The sequence below is a fragment of the Cyprinodon tularosa genome, unplaced genomic scaffold, assembly GCF_016077235.1.
Source record: "Cyprinodon tularosa strain WSP-4 unplaced genomic scaffold, ASM1607723v1 ctg160, whole genome shotgun sequence".
Taxonomy (NCBI): Eukaryota; Metazoa; Chordata; class Actinopteri; order Cyprinodontiformes; family Cyprinodontidae; genus Cyprinodon; species Cyprinodon tularosa.
The window spans coordinates 528110-542342 of NW_024038438.1; the positions used below are offsets into that span (position 1 = coordinate 528110).

A 14233-nucleotide genomic window follows, 5' to 3' on the forward strand; every position below is an offset into this window, starting at 1 on the left:
GCGCAACTTTCCCTGCGGGGCGGGGTGGCGCACAGTCCGGCGCACAGCGCACCGCAGCCACCTACCCTGCGCGCACCGTCCTTCCTCCTCTGCTCCGACAAACATGGGTGTCGAGAAGGAAAAGCTGGAGACCAGCATAATCATGGACGAAGATGAGTTTAACAGATCCATAGAGCCTATTCTGTCGAAAAAGGGAGAGGTGTATCCAACAGCGCCGGACAGGGATCCAAATGAGATCAACAGGCATCTGAAGGTAAAAGGCTGTCGACGGTGACGGTTCTTTTAAAGTCAAAACTTCACAGCCTTAGTTTAGTTGTAAAATCATTGTTCATATTGTTACTTCATTGTCAATTGGTCATTGTGATTATTTTCTTATTTATGAGGCTTAGTGTAAGGCGAGTAATCAGTCCAATGAATACCTGGAAGTGAGTGCCTGCGCGTTCATCCTTCATCACTAAATTGTTTCCTGCCTGGAGCTGGAGCTTTTTAAATGTTAATCGTTTGGCCCTTTGACTTTTGTTACAGCAGTATTGGACAGATATTAAGCAGTATTTAATTTGGGGGTGTACAAAGAAATCGATTCTATCAACTTTAGCGATATTAGATATATTTAGACAATATTTGTCCATCCATCAATTTTCCGACACGCTTAATCCCAAGTGGGGTCACGAGGGGTGCTGGTGCCTATCTCCAGCTGTCTACAGGCAGGGTCCACTCTAGACAGGTCACCAGTCATTGCAGGGCAACCCAGAAACAAACAGAACAAACAACCATTCACTCAAACCTAAGGAGAATTTCAAGAAGCAATTAACCAAACAATCATGTTTTTGGACTGTGGGAGGAAGACCCCAGGCCAGGAATCAAACCTGCATCCTTCTTGCAGAAGTGCTACCCACTACGTCTCTAAGCAGCCCCCTAATTTTTATGAATTTAAAATTTCAATATTGAAATTTTAAGTTAGTTTTCAGTGATCAATTAGTATTGAAGATAGACTGACAAATCGACAGGCTATTTTTTTTTTTAGCTTTTTTTAATTTGTATCATTGGTTGACATGTGCATTGCCCGATTCTTTAGTGCAGTGGTTCTCAAACTGTGAGGGGCATCCCACAATTTGGGGAGCTCAGTGGAATTGCAGGGGTTGTAGGAGAAATGAATCGAGTAAAAGGCAGGAGTTAGGAGTTTTTTTAACAACATATTTGTTGATAGAAATTATTAATTCTCTTACACAATAGACTGCTGCTAAACTTAATATAATTGCACTTTAAAGGTGACAGTTATAGCTTTTTAAAGTAGATTGCATTATTTAATTTTCTTGCTCTTGACTTTTCTCTGTTCAACAGTGTTGTGATTTTACATTATATATAATTCCTATCCAGGTTGGATGCCATATTAATGTTGTGATAACTGTTCTATTCAATTCCCATCTAGCTGGGAATCTACATTTCTGATACTGTAAGATGTTTAGTGCCCTCCAAAGTAGGGATGGTAAAAATCATATTTAATCAGATATTAGTTTGTCTGTTATATATTGTTTATGACACACAGTCATAGTAACTGTGTGTTAGAACAACAAATGAAAGAGTGATTTGAGCTCTAATCATGGTCAAACAGTGAATTCTGCACATACATGGAATAAATTCACCACAATTTCTCTTCAAAATATAAGAGTTTATTAACAAAAATCATTCAACTCCAAGTCAAACATATTTCAGTTTAAAGCTGCTAATTAAAACTAGTGAAATTCAACTAACTAAACTCATATGTACAAAGAGGAAGGGGAAACATGGTTGAAAACCATGTTACAGTTTAAGATGGTTCCTTTGTTTGAAAACGAAAGTTTATCTGGAAGAATTTGGGATATGATCAAATTAGCTTTTCACTAATTTAGAGAAATTGGAATGTTTTCAGACCAATTCACAATGCAAATCCATTGGGTGAATAAAACATTATTTGGCCAAATAATGTTTATTGAATGATTTTCTCAATCAGGAACCAATAACCTTTAGTCAAATGATTCTTACCCTATTCGAAATAGCTAGCAGTGAATATACATGAGGATTTCATTAAATTACTTTTGGTCATACTTGGTAATCGAAAATGTAGTGAGCATATGAGGAACACATGAAAACTAATGTTATATCAGATATTGGAGAGGTCTTACATTTGCTTATGAACCAAAATCCCATCTTCTTCTCTGGTCATCATGTCAAGATGAAATATGGGCACTGGTTCCAATTGGTTCCCAATGTTCAAAAACCATGATCAGGGCATGTCGCACAACAACAGCCATGCGTTGAGATTGCAGAAATCCCATCTATTGCTGTCCCCTCCATCTGCTATTCATTGTTAATATTTTGTTTGATTTATTACTAAATGTTTATTTTATGTTTATCTGAAGCTTGTGTAACATTTGCTATTATCGTGTCATTTTTATCATCTAAAAGGAGGGGGGGGGGGAGCAATATCGGCTCTAAGACTGGGACCAAAAATATCAGTAGCAGTTGTCGGGATCGGTTAGGCCGACGTCAGAACATTCGTTATCAGCATTGACCTTACAAAACCTGTACCGGCTGATCTGTTATTGGTTTGGTTTTAAAAAATGTAAAAAAATTTATAAGCAAACAATAATTTCATGGTCTTACTTTAATATAACTCTTAAACCATTTGGCTGAGTCTATTTTTCAGCTGCTCTGCACCAGCTGCAGCAGAGCCACGGCATGATCTTGTGAGGATTTTTCAAAGATATGTTTAAAGAATCCTAATAAATTGCCTTTGTTAATGTATCAGGATATTTAGCGATAAAATGTATCAGTGACTTGTGATATTTATCGGAATGCAAAATTCTTCTTAATCCACATCCCTAGTTTTAGTATTTGGTCCTGACATGGTCATGACTTACAGAAATAATTAGACATGCTAGGCAATCTATCTCTGGCTCCTCTAAGTAGTTAAAGAAGTCCATTCAAATCAGCCAATAAACCAGCTGTAGATACTTTTTGTGGTTTCGGCAGGTGCCATGTCCTGCTGCAAAATGAAAGCAGCATTTTCATAGAGCCAGTTGAAAGAGGAGACCTTTTTGTTGCGCTACTAGTCATGAGCTTTTCTACCACCCTTTTTTCTTTTACTCATCTTTACATTTTATGTTTTTAGATAACAAAGCCAAACTTCCCGCCTCTTTATTGATCATTTTCTTATCCTACTTGTGGAGGTGCTAAATGACTTTCCTAAGTTAGAAATGTTCCGCATGATTATGAATGTCTGCAATAAATGAATGCACCATTAACATGTGTTATATTTTAGATGGTAAAATGCATTCATGTTAATACAAATATTACAGTAAATGTAAATTTAGATTATAAACATCACAATTAGAAAATTTAATATGAAGCTAAAGCGGAAATTCAACTGAAGAAACTCTGATTTCTTTCATTCTATCTGAGGCTGATCCACCTCCGATGCAGCCAATCCGCTTCAAGCTTCGCCCAATTATCTACCAGCACTCTCCTTAAAAGCCACTCCAAACCATCTCTGGACCTGCTCTTCAACAAGCGCAAGATCCGTCGCTATGTCGGACTTTGATTCAGACGACCCTGCCGGGTCCCTGCTCTACGACCAACCTCAAATCAACTTACCTCCAAATCCTCCAGCTCGAAGAAGTGCCCGTCTAGCCGCTCTCTCATCTCCATCCTCCACACTGCGCTCCAGGGGCATTTTGCCAGGCTCTGACTTAGACTCAGTTCAACTTTCCCAGTTAGCCTCACTCTTGCCTCATCAAGATTCATCTCCTTCCCCCCCTCCATCTGCTCCGCTCCTCCATCTGCGCCGAATCCAGGTCGCAAGCGGTCATGCAAATCCTCCGTCCCCCCCGCCAAACGCAGCAGAGGACGTCCCAGCTCCAGCCGCTGCAGCGCCCGGTCCCTCTCTTCATTCCGACGCCAACCCAGGTCCTTCTTCAGTCATCCCCATCATGTCAGCTTCTCAATCTATAACGGCTCCACCCTCCCACAATCCTCCCGCCGTTGACCAGTTTTCGGCTTCTTTATGCTCCACCCTGGACTCTCTAAATCGCTCCGTTCTGGCTCTGTCCGCTCGCGTTCAAGCCCTGGAAAATCCCCATACCGCCACGTCATCACTGCCTTCAGCTTCACAGTCGGATCCCCTCCCTCCTCCTCCCACATTCACACTCGCCAACGCCCGCCCCGGGCCAGCTTCAGGTAAGATGTATCTAACCACGTTTCTATTATAATTTTTTTTTTTTTTTTATATATATACATTCTGCTCATTATGTTTTATCCCCGCCCCTTCTATCCAGGCAGTTCATATATTCCTATGTACTCTAACGTTTCTCCTCGCCTCCGTTCCAATATTATTCAAGGGAAATATGTCAATTTAGTTTCACTTATCCTCCCCTCCTGTGAAGTCGAACATCAAGTCGCCTCAGCAGGTGACATTACAGCCGTTTTCAAATCATCCGATCCCCGCTTATCCAAAGACCTCACCATTGGCCAATTTCTAGCAGCTTTCAGCATCTACCGAGACACTCTTTGCTCAGTTTATCCAGACCGCAGGGTCGAGCTTGATAAGTATCTCGCATTAATAGCAGATCTTCACATCAAATTCGGCAATAACCTCTTTTATCAATATCACAAATCATTTGCCACTAAAGCAGCTGCAATCTTGGCACAATCCGGAGTCTGCCTGGACTGGTCGGTTTTGGACACAGATCTACTAATCATGTTGACCCAGTCCATCCCCTGTTCTGCCTGTCATTCAACCGGCCACCTCAGCGCGTTCTGCCCATCTATACCCTTTAGGTCTACCACTCAATCTATTTCTCCTCTGTTCTCTTCTACTCTTGCCCAGCCCACAGACCGCCGAGGTAGAAATGTCCAGGTATTCAACTCCAGACCCATCTGCAATAAGTTCAATGAAAGTCTTTGCACCTTTCCTAATTGCAGTTTTCTCCACATTTGCAGCCATTGCAAAGACGCGCATCCCAAGTCCGTCTGTCCCCGCCGTGCTCTGTTCATGAGAAATCGTACCTCCAAACATTAATAGCCCATCATCTTTCCACGCCCATCATTATTTCTGAGTTGGCGATTTGTCTTACCCATCATCCCGACCGCACTTTCGTCAACTTCCTTCTTACCGGTCTTTCTCAAGGTTTTCACGTCGGAGTCTACAACCCCCCCTCCCTCACCCACGTCTCCCCCAATCTCCAATCCGCTTTAAAAGAACCAGACGTTGTAGATCAGCTGCTTCACAAAGAAGTGTCCAAGGGTTTCATGATCGGTCCTTTCAAAACTTCTCCGTTTGCTCCTTTCCGTGTGAGCCCTCTAGGGGTAGCTACCCGCAAATATTCGGGGAAAAAGAGGGTCATTTTGGACTTATCTGCCCCTCATTCTGGCCCTCACTCCTCCATAAATAGCATCATCCCTCTTTCCGCCTTCTCTCTTCACTACGCTTCTGTAGACCATGCTATTTCTCTGATTAAGATCACCGGCCAAGGGGCCTGGCTGGCTAAAGCAGACATTTCTGATGCTTTCAAAATCGTTCCCATTCACCCTTCTCAATGGCACCTGTTTGGAGCTAAATGGAAGTCCCTGTTCTACTTTGCTGTCCGTCTCACCTTCGGCTGCAGAAGCAGTCCTTGTCTCTTCGACAAAGTCTCAGAAGCTCTGTGTTGGATTCTCCTTAACGTTACTCGTTTGCCTTGCGTTCTTCATCTCCTGGACGATTTTCTACTCATAGATCCTCCCTCCACCCAGCCCAGTTCGTCACTCCTCAAACTAAAAAAGCTCTTTACCCCACTTGGTGTTCCCCTGTCCGAAGAAAAAACCATCGGCCCTGCTACTAAAATTGAGTTTCTAGGCATAGTTCTCGATTCAGTGGCCATGATGGCATCTCTGCCCGCAGACAAGCTGTCTCGGATTCGTGAGATTTCTCAGTCTTATAGCTCTGCATCTATCATTTCCAAACGTCAGCTGCTTTCTTTGCTTGGTCACCTTAATTTCGCCATGCGCATCATTCCACAAGGTCGTTCCTTCATTTCCCGACTGCTTGACCTAGCTAACTCTGTTCCCTCTCTCCTAGATCAGGTTTCTCTGGACGAAGGCTGCCGTTCCGATCTTCGCTTCTGGGCTAGACTTCTTTGTAACTGGAACGGCAAATCATTTTTCTATGATGACATCATTCAATCCGCCTCTATGCTCCAATTTTTCACGGATGCTGCCCCATCCGTAGGTTTTGGGGGGTTCTTTCAGGACAGGTGGTTTGCTGGTTCGTGGCCTCCCTCTTTTACTAACTCTCAATCATCTGCGCTATGCGAGGTTTACCCTATAGCCGTAGCTTGCCGTCTGTGGGGCCCGCTTTGGAGGAGAAAGCGTATATCCGCCTTCTGCGACAACATGGCAGTCGTTGACGCCATCAACAAAGGTCGCTCCTCCTCTCATTCTCTCATGCCATTCATTAGAGGCATAACTTGGCAAGCGGTCACCAATAACTTCATCATCTCTGCTCGACACGTTCCTGGTCTTTCTAACCATGCTGCCGATGCTCTTTCTCGTTTTAAATTTCAGACCTTCCATCATCTTCGTCCTTCTGCCGATCTCCATCCGACCCCCGTTCCTCCGCTAGAGGAACTCGTCCTCAATTAACTCACTCTCTTCGTTCCTACTTACTTTCCTCCAGTTTCTACATAAAATCAGGTTTAGCTCCCTCAACCCTCAGAACTTATAATTTTGCATGGCAAATTTTTGCCAAATTTTGTTTGAGCCTCCACATTCCTTTATATCCATTACTCATTACATCTGTCTTGGCTTTCATTTCGTACTGCTTCGACAAACGCAATTTTAAACTTTCTTATATCCGCAGCTTACTAGCTGGCATTAATTTTTTTTCGAAATGCCATAATCCCGATTCTCCTAGTCTTTTCAAAAACCCCTCCATTAAGCTCCTTCTCAAAGGTTTGGCAAAACATTCTTCTCATGTATCTGATTCACGTAAACCCATAACCTTCCCTATCCTCAAGAGGCTTTTGTCCTCACTTTCGTTAAGCCCCTACTCTTCCTACGTTAAGTCCCTTTTATCAGCTACTTTCTCTCTGGCTTTCTATGGCTTCTTGAGAGTAGGCGAATTCACTTCTACTAATAGTCGTTTCGATCCTTCCCGACACTTGTCTCTTTCAGATCTTCGTTTCCATATTGATCATTACAAAATATCTTTGAAACATTCTAAAGGGAAAGGCCCATGTTCCATTTCTATCGCACGTACAGATGGCCCCTTTTGCCCGTTTATCATCATGTTTAAATTTGTCCAAAAGCGCCAAAAGTTTTTTCCTCATTCCAAAGCCCTTTTCGTCACGCCTGAGGGTTCCCCCATGTCAGCACGCTGGTTTCAAGATCATCTTCGTATGCTATTAGAATACTGTGGCTTTTCATCCAGCCATTACTCCAGCCACTCATTTAGGATAGGGGCAGCCACAACAGCAGCCGCTCGCGGAGTCTCCGTAGCTTCTCTCCAGCAGTTGGGCCGATGGACTTCTTCAGCCTATACCTCCTATATCCGCCCCGAACACTCTTCTATCTTATCAGCCCAACGCTCCCTCTGTCTTTAAGGTAAGCTAACCTCAAATACTGGTGGTGGTTTAAAATCTATTCTTATTCTTGCTAAATCTTGCTCATCTTCATTGCTCCCTGCCACGCACCCTGCTATACTCCCTGTGTGTTCCCTGCCTTGCATTCCGCCATGCTCCCTGTGTGTTCCCTGCCATGCTCACTGCTATGCTCCCTGCCTTGTTCCTAGCCATGCTCCCTGTGTGTTCCCTGCCATGCTCCCCGTGTGATTCCTGCCACATTACCCGCCTGCCATGCTCCCTGTGCATTCCCGCCATGCTCCCTGCTATGCTCCCTGCCTTGTTCCTAGCCATGCTCCCTGTGTGTTCCCTGCTATGCTCCCAGCCATGCTCCCTGTGTGTTCCCTGCCATGCTCCCAGCCATGCTCCCCGTGTGTTCCCTGCCATGCTCCCTGTGTGTTCCCTGCAATGCTCCCAGCCATGCTCCCTGTGTGTTCCCTACCATGCTCCCAGCCATGCTCCCTGTGTGTTCCCTGCCATGCTCCCAGCCATGCTCCCCGTGTGTTCCCTGCCATGCTCCCAGTCATGCTCCCTGTGTGTTCCCTGCCATGTCCCTGCCATTATTCCTGCCATGCTTTTGCCCTGCCACTCACACCGTTCCCTTCTATGCTCCCTGCTATGCTCCCTACCACGCTCTGCATATTCCCTGCAAGTCTCCTACGTGCCCCCGTCATGTTCCTCGCCTCATCCCGTCATTTCCTGCCTTACTTTCTGTTATGCTCCTGCATGTTTCCTAAGCTTCCTGCTATGGACCCTGCTATGCTTTCTGCAAGCACCCTTATTTTCCCTCTACCATGCTCACTGCATGATCCCTGTAATGTATATTCATTTATCACGTGTATCAGCCTGTGCATAATGATGTTCTTCTCTACTCACCCTTCTCCCTCTGCTTTCTGCTCATGCTGGCGCTCTGGCCTGCACCTCGGCAATTTTTGGGGGGAAATATTTATACTCTCATGCATCAGTTTATCTGCATTAAAGTTCAAATCAGCATTTATGTTTCCTGCCGAGGCCTGAGCGCCAAAGTTCAAACTATTGTATCAATAAACTCTTCTAATTGCATCTTCTCTCTCTGTGAGTTTTTCAGATTGAAATGAAGCTAAAGCGGAAATTCAACTGAAGAAACTCTGATTACTTTCATTCTATCTGAGGCTGATCCACCTCCGATGCAGCCAATCCGCTTCAAGCTTCGCCCAATTATCTACCAGCACTCTCCTTAAAAGCCACTCCAAACCATCTCTGGACCTGCTCTTCAACAAGCGCAAGATCCGTCGCTATGTCGGACTTTGATTCAGACAACCCGCCTCCATCCCCTTCTCCACCATCGTAGCAAGCTCATCCGACTCCTCCTCGAAGCTACTTCAACCTCACCTCCAGTGTGTACTCCCTCCAGACTTTCACAGAGTACCCTGTCACTTTAAACGGTCCGGCAGAAGACCGCCATGTTGAGCCTGGTTCTGCCAGAGATTTCTTCCCAAGGGGGAGTTTTTTCTCTCCACAGTCGCTTCATGCTTGCTCTTCATGGACAGTTCATGGACAGTTTATGCAACTTCGTTCATTCGGCGTCAACTAACTCAAGCATCACCTCGTATACCAGCCTCTATGGATTACCAAACTTCATCATCTAAACTCCACCACCAGTTTCAGGCCCGGGGGAAATATTTATACTCTCATGCATCAGTTTATCTGCATTAAAGTTCAAATCAGCATTTATGTTTCCTGCCGAGGCCTGAGCGCCAAAGTTCAAACTATTGTATCAATAAACTCTTCTAATTGCATCTTCTCTCTCTGTGAGTTTTTCAGATTGAAATCCTGTTATGCCACTGTCACACCTTGACAATTTAGCCAGCGAATGTCGACGCTCCAGAATCTTCCCAAACACTGGCATACACTGAACTTTCTATGTTGTTTTTTTTCAACTTTGGGCCTAAAAACACATTGAAAATTATTAATTTAATGTAATTTAAGAAAATAAATCTAAATGTAAGAAACAAATGAATATAATTACTTCACTCTATATCTGTATATTAATGTAGAGTGAAATGTATTTTTAGGGGGTCTTCAGTATGTGTCTCTGTTATTACTGGGCTCACAGGCTGAACAGTTTGGGAAGCCCTGGTAAACATTATGTATAAGGAGCAAAAACCTATTTGGAAAGAAATTCTTTATAATATCATGTCACTGGTTTAGCTGTAAATTATTATCATACAATAATTTACTTTTCTCAAATGAGTTACTAAAATAAATACAATTTTAGCAGTTATTTAGATGCTCCTGTGTGATTTATTTTTAATGTTTACCACATGTTTGTCAAGTTGTTAAAATGTTAAAAAAATTAATTTAAATGTTGATTGTCCTGCTAACTGGGTCTTCAAAATCCTTTGTCTTTATGTTAATCAAAACAATGAAATTTAGAGTTTTTAACTATTTTTAATCAATCGTGTGCTTTTGCTGGTTTGGTTGCTTATGCCTTTGGTCGCTTCTGATTTCCAACAGGTGAGTTTTGAGGATGTGATCGGAGAGCCAGTTTCCACCCACAGTTTCGACAAAGTTTGGATAGGAAGCCACGCAACCTTCGAGCTGGTCAAGTTCTTCTTCTACCGCCTGCTCACCACTCTGCTGGCTGTGCCCATGGCTTTTATACTCGGGCTCATTTTTGGAGTGCTCAGCTGCGTCCATATCTGGTGAGTTGATGTTTTTCAGCTGAGACTAAAATGGATACGATATATTTTAGTGACCAGCCAAAAGTTAAAATATAGATAAAAATATAAATAAAATTTTAAATATTTCAATTATGAATGACGTCGTTTTTTTAAAAGCTTTAATTTAAAAAAGCTTTTTTTTAAGCTTTATTTCTCAGGATGGAATGATTATACAAAATAATATCGTTTAGGATTAGAAACTGTTTTTAGTTCTTTGGAAAAGCAAAAAGATGAATAAAATTTTTTACATAATATCCACTTCAGTAATGAAACACCCTCTCTCTAAATATAGTTTTTCTACTCTTTATTTGTTTAATTACATCATGGTTACGTAATGTATAATTTGTAGTGTGCAATAAGTCGAAACAGGTGCTTGAAAGTTTACCTAGCATGTCGATGTGTTTACTACCACAGTGCAGCGAATCTATATATAAAGACTTGATGGAACATTTTAAATCCTCATATAAGCACAGAATGGAAACTTTGGAGGAATGCTGAGCTCCACTGGAAGCTCAGGAAAAACTGTCCTGTTTGCTCCACCAGACAGACGGCATTTCAGAAGCAATTAAAGCACTTTTCAGACCAGAGTGGAAACATTCTTTATTTGCACATGGAGCACTGCAGAGACACTTTTGTATGACCTCTGAGCTAACTGAGGCAAAAGATGAGGAATATGTCAATCCAGGGCATTGGTGTTCATCAGTGTTACCTCTTGTTGGAGGATCACACAGAGAGGAAATGCATCAAAGGAGTCAACAGTTCTCACAACCCCTAAAACATGAAAGAAGCCAAAGAAATCTGTGGGGTACACTAGAGGTCTTTACCCATGAGATCATATGAATAGACCCAACATAAGGTCAATAGATCAAAACTGGGTGACAATTGCCTTTTTTACTTCGCAGTAAACACATGAAATGATCAAACATCATAAAAAAAAACTATTTTTTTTAGCTGGAACCTTTTTCCCTAACTTTGCTAGACCTGCAACTTCTGTCGATCTCCATTACTCCTGTAGATTCAGATTTACTGAAAGTGTTTTTCACAGCAATATGGTTCTGGAATTAGCCAGCAAGTCCATTTAACTTTTAATCAGGTTAAGCATGAGATTTCCTGGCATTCAGAGAATCCCATTCAGGAGTTCCTGACTCTAGGGTCTCAAAGACAAAAAGGGAGAAAGTATCAGTCTTGCAGAGTGCTTTATATATAGGGGGAGTATCACTTGTCAGTGTTCTATGTTACAGAACAGATGGTGCGCCTTCAGAGTTTGCAAAGAAAATCTACATGGTCACTGGTCCACCAATGTTCAAAATTAATATAATCAATATTATTTTAGGAGGTCGCCATCACCTTTGCTCTTCTCTTATTAAATACGTTTACATACAGGGATTAATAGTTTTAATTGAAAGCCATAGTTATGTTTTTATGGCTCAGATGTTGCCTGGTCAAACAAGGTCTGCATCAAGAGCTAAGAAACCAGGTCACTCTGATGACAAGTGGGCTACTGGACGACTGAAATAAGAAGACAACAGACACGGAAACATAACATGACACTAGAATGCTACTACTCTAGTAACCCTGACCAACATCCATCTATCCATTCATTCAACCCTCTTGCTCCCAATATCCGGGTTCGGGTCTCAAAGGTAGCAGCTTCAGGGATGGAGGCCCAGACGTCCCTCTCGCCAGCTACTTGCCCAGCTCCTCCAGGAGGGAATCCCAAGGCATTTCCAGGCCAGCTGAGAAACAGTCCCTCCAGAATGTCCTGGTTCTCCCCCTCAGTCCCCCTACCGGTGACACATCCTAACCAGATGCCCAAATTTGGCAGTTAGAGCAAATTGATTTTTAAACCTTTTATTTAAATTATTATTATAAAAATTTTAAATAGCTTTACCGACAGACTGTGTTCCGCCTCTTCAATTCTTCCCCTTAATCTTTGATTAGTTGCCACAAACACACCAACTATTCATCATGATTTTTTACAACCATCTAAAGCGCTTATATTTTCTCATGCCCAGTCCAAACAGACTAGCATCAAAACCCACGCTAAAATTCAAATTCAATCGTTATTTTATATATTTATTTTTATTTTGTTAGTTTAATCATGTATAAGAGTTAAAATATATTTTTTTAGACTGCAGAGACCAAAAGCAAAGGTAAAATGCTTTGCTTGTTTTAAAAATCCTCTGGTTTGGATGGGTTTTGGTAGAAGTTTTTAGGAGCTTGTAAAAACAATCTATGGCGTCCTTCAAATAATTTTCTTGGACTAAAAGTCAGACCGACACCTTTGTTAGTAATATGAATACTGTAGAGCTCACTTTTGAGGTGATCTTGCTATCGGCTGCATTTGTTCTTTAACAATCTCTTGTTGTCCTTATCCCTGCAGGTTGGTGATGCCAGTGATCCAGAGTTGTATGATGCTACTACCCTCAGCGCAGAAAATATGGCAGAGCCTGACGGACATTTTCGTAACACCGCTGTTCCACAGCTTTGGAAAATGTTTCTCCTCCATTCAGGTTCAAATATTAGAAAACTGACGTAGTCACCTCTGTGCACCAAGGAAGAAAATACCTTCTTTTGGAGAGAGTGGAGTTTTTGGAAAGAAAAAAAAAAAACTTAAACTTAAGCTCTTATAAAGTAAAATGTAAAGTACAGAAAAAAGTTTTTTTTTTAAATGCATGGGAAAAAAGAAGAGGAAGAAAGATATATCGATTTTTGGCCTGTTTGGGGCTTTTACTACCTAATCATCCTTTGCATTTATTTGGTTTTATTTTGGTTTATGAAAACTGTTTTTGCTGTTTTCTCTGAAGTAGAAAAGTCTTGCTGCATAGCTAGTAAAATATCTATTGGCACAAGATTGTATGATAGTCAGATTCCACAATAAAATGAAGACTGCTGAATTAAGTGCTATCTAGGTGCTGTTATCAGGACACTGTCTGGTGAAGTGTTAGCTGTTGTTACACATTCAATACTCTTCTTTTGAAATTTGAAGGGAACAGGTTTATGAGTTTGGGCCCTTTTGTGCTGATGGTGCTAAATAAGAAAAAAAAGCTTTCTGAGTGTTTGCAGTAAGAAAAGGTGCAAATCTTTAACTGCTTTTAATATAGGTGACATCATTTAATGTTGGTCAGCATTTTGAGACTATCACAGCTGGTTAACTGTCAGCCATTGGCATCGGTTTTACAGTTTCCTAAACTGAAGGACCATTTTGTGGTTTTAAAATTCAAAGTGTAAAACTTTTAATCGGATTGACAAATTGATAGTTACAAGCTCGACAGTCCTCAGTGGCAGCAGAATCTTGCTCTCTGGTTGCTGGTCTCCAAATAAAAATTGTGCATTTTTTTGTAAATAGTCCGCACTAATTAGAAACCATGTAAAAACTGTTCTTTTATAGAAACTTTATTTGTAAAATTTCAAAAATAAATTTTCCCTGCCAATAATGCTAAAATCCCATTTCTGTTCTTGGGAATCAGTGTCTGTTAAATGGTCTCAGCAGCTCTATATATTGTTATCTATAGTTTAGATTTACCAGAGAGACAAAACAAGCTGGCCAATGTTGTTGATTAATTTTACCAATGCTGTATCTGTAGATTACCTTAAACTATCTAGTTTAATTAGAGCATAATCCTGCCTCTATATTGCAAATAGTTGTAACTGCTTATGACAGACAGACCAGATGCATCTTAAATGGTCAGCAGAAAATCAACATTGTTGAATTATTTAAATTATTCATGTTTAATATGACCAGGAGCTTATGAGCACCAGTCAGAAAGCAGTTACCGTATTTTCACGACCATAAGGCGCACCGTACTAAAAGGCACAGTCTCAGTTATGTGTGCCTTTTCTGTATTTAACACACACATAAGGCGCACCGGACTATAGGGCGCGTTTTTTATATAC

General features: G+C 41.6%; 2 protein-coding genes across 3 annotated transcripts; both read left to right on the forward strand.

The window, feature by feature from the left end:
• On the forward strand, nucleotides 1–13576 carry cav2 (caveolin 2). Its single transcript, XM_038280474.1, has 3 exons — nucleotides 1–253; nucleotides 10131–10318; nucleotides 12720–13576. Exons 1-3 carry the CDS (start codon nucleotides 104–106, stop codon nucleotides 12868–12870), a joined length of 489 nt encoding a protein of 162 aa, XP_038136402.1. The 5' UTR covers nucleotides 1–103; the 3' UTR covers nucleotides 12871–13576.
• Nucleotides 3896–8995, forward strand: LOC119780436. 2 transcript variants are annotated; one of them, XR_005280392.1, is made up of 2 exons: nucleotides 3896–7617; nucleotides 8722–8995. XR_005280392.1 is itself a non-coding variant. In XM_038280473.1 (2 exons), exon 2 carries the CDS (start codon nucleotides 5287–5289, stop codon nucleotides 6655–6657), a length of 1371 nt encoding a protein of 456 aa, XP_038136401.1. In that variant the 5' UTR covers nucleotides 3896–4215; nucleotides 4314–5286; the 3' UTR covers nucleotides 6658–7787. The 2 variants fall into 2 exon arrangements, 1 of the variants encoding a protein (XP_038136401.1); XM_038280473.1 differs by lacking the exon at nucleotides 8722–8995 and having other exon boundaries at nucleotides 3896–4215; nucleotides 4314–7787.
• Nucleotides 13577–14233: the final 657 nt, after the last annotated feature.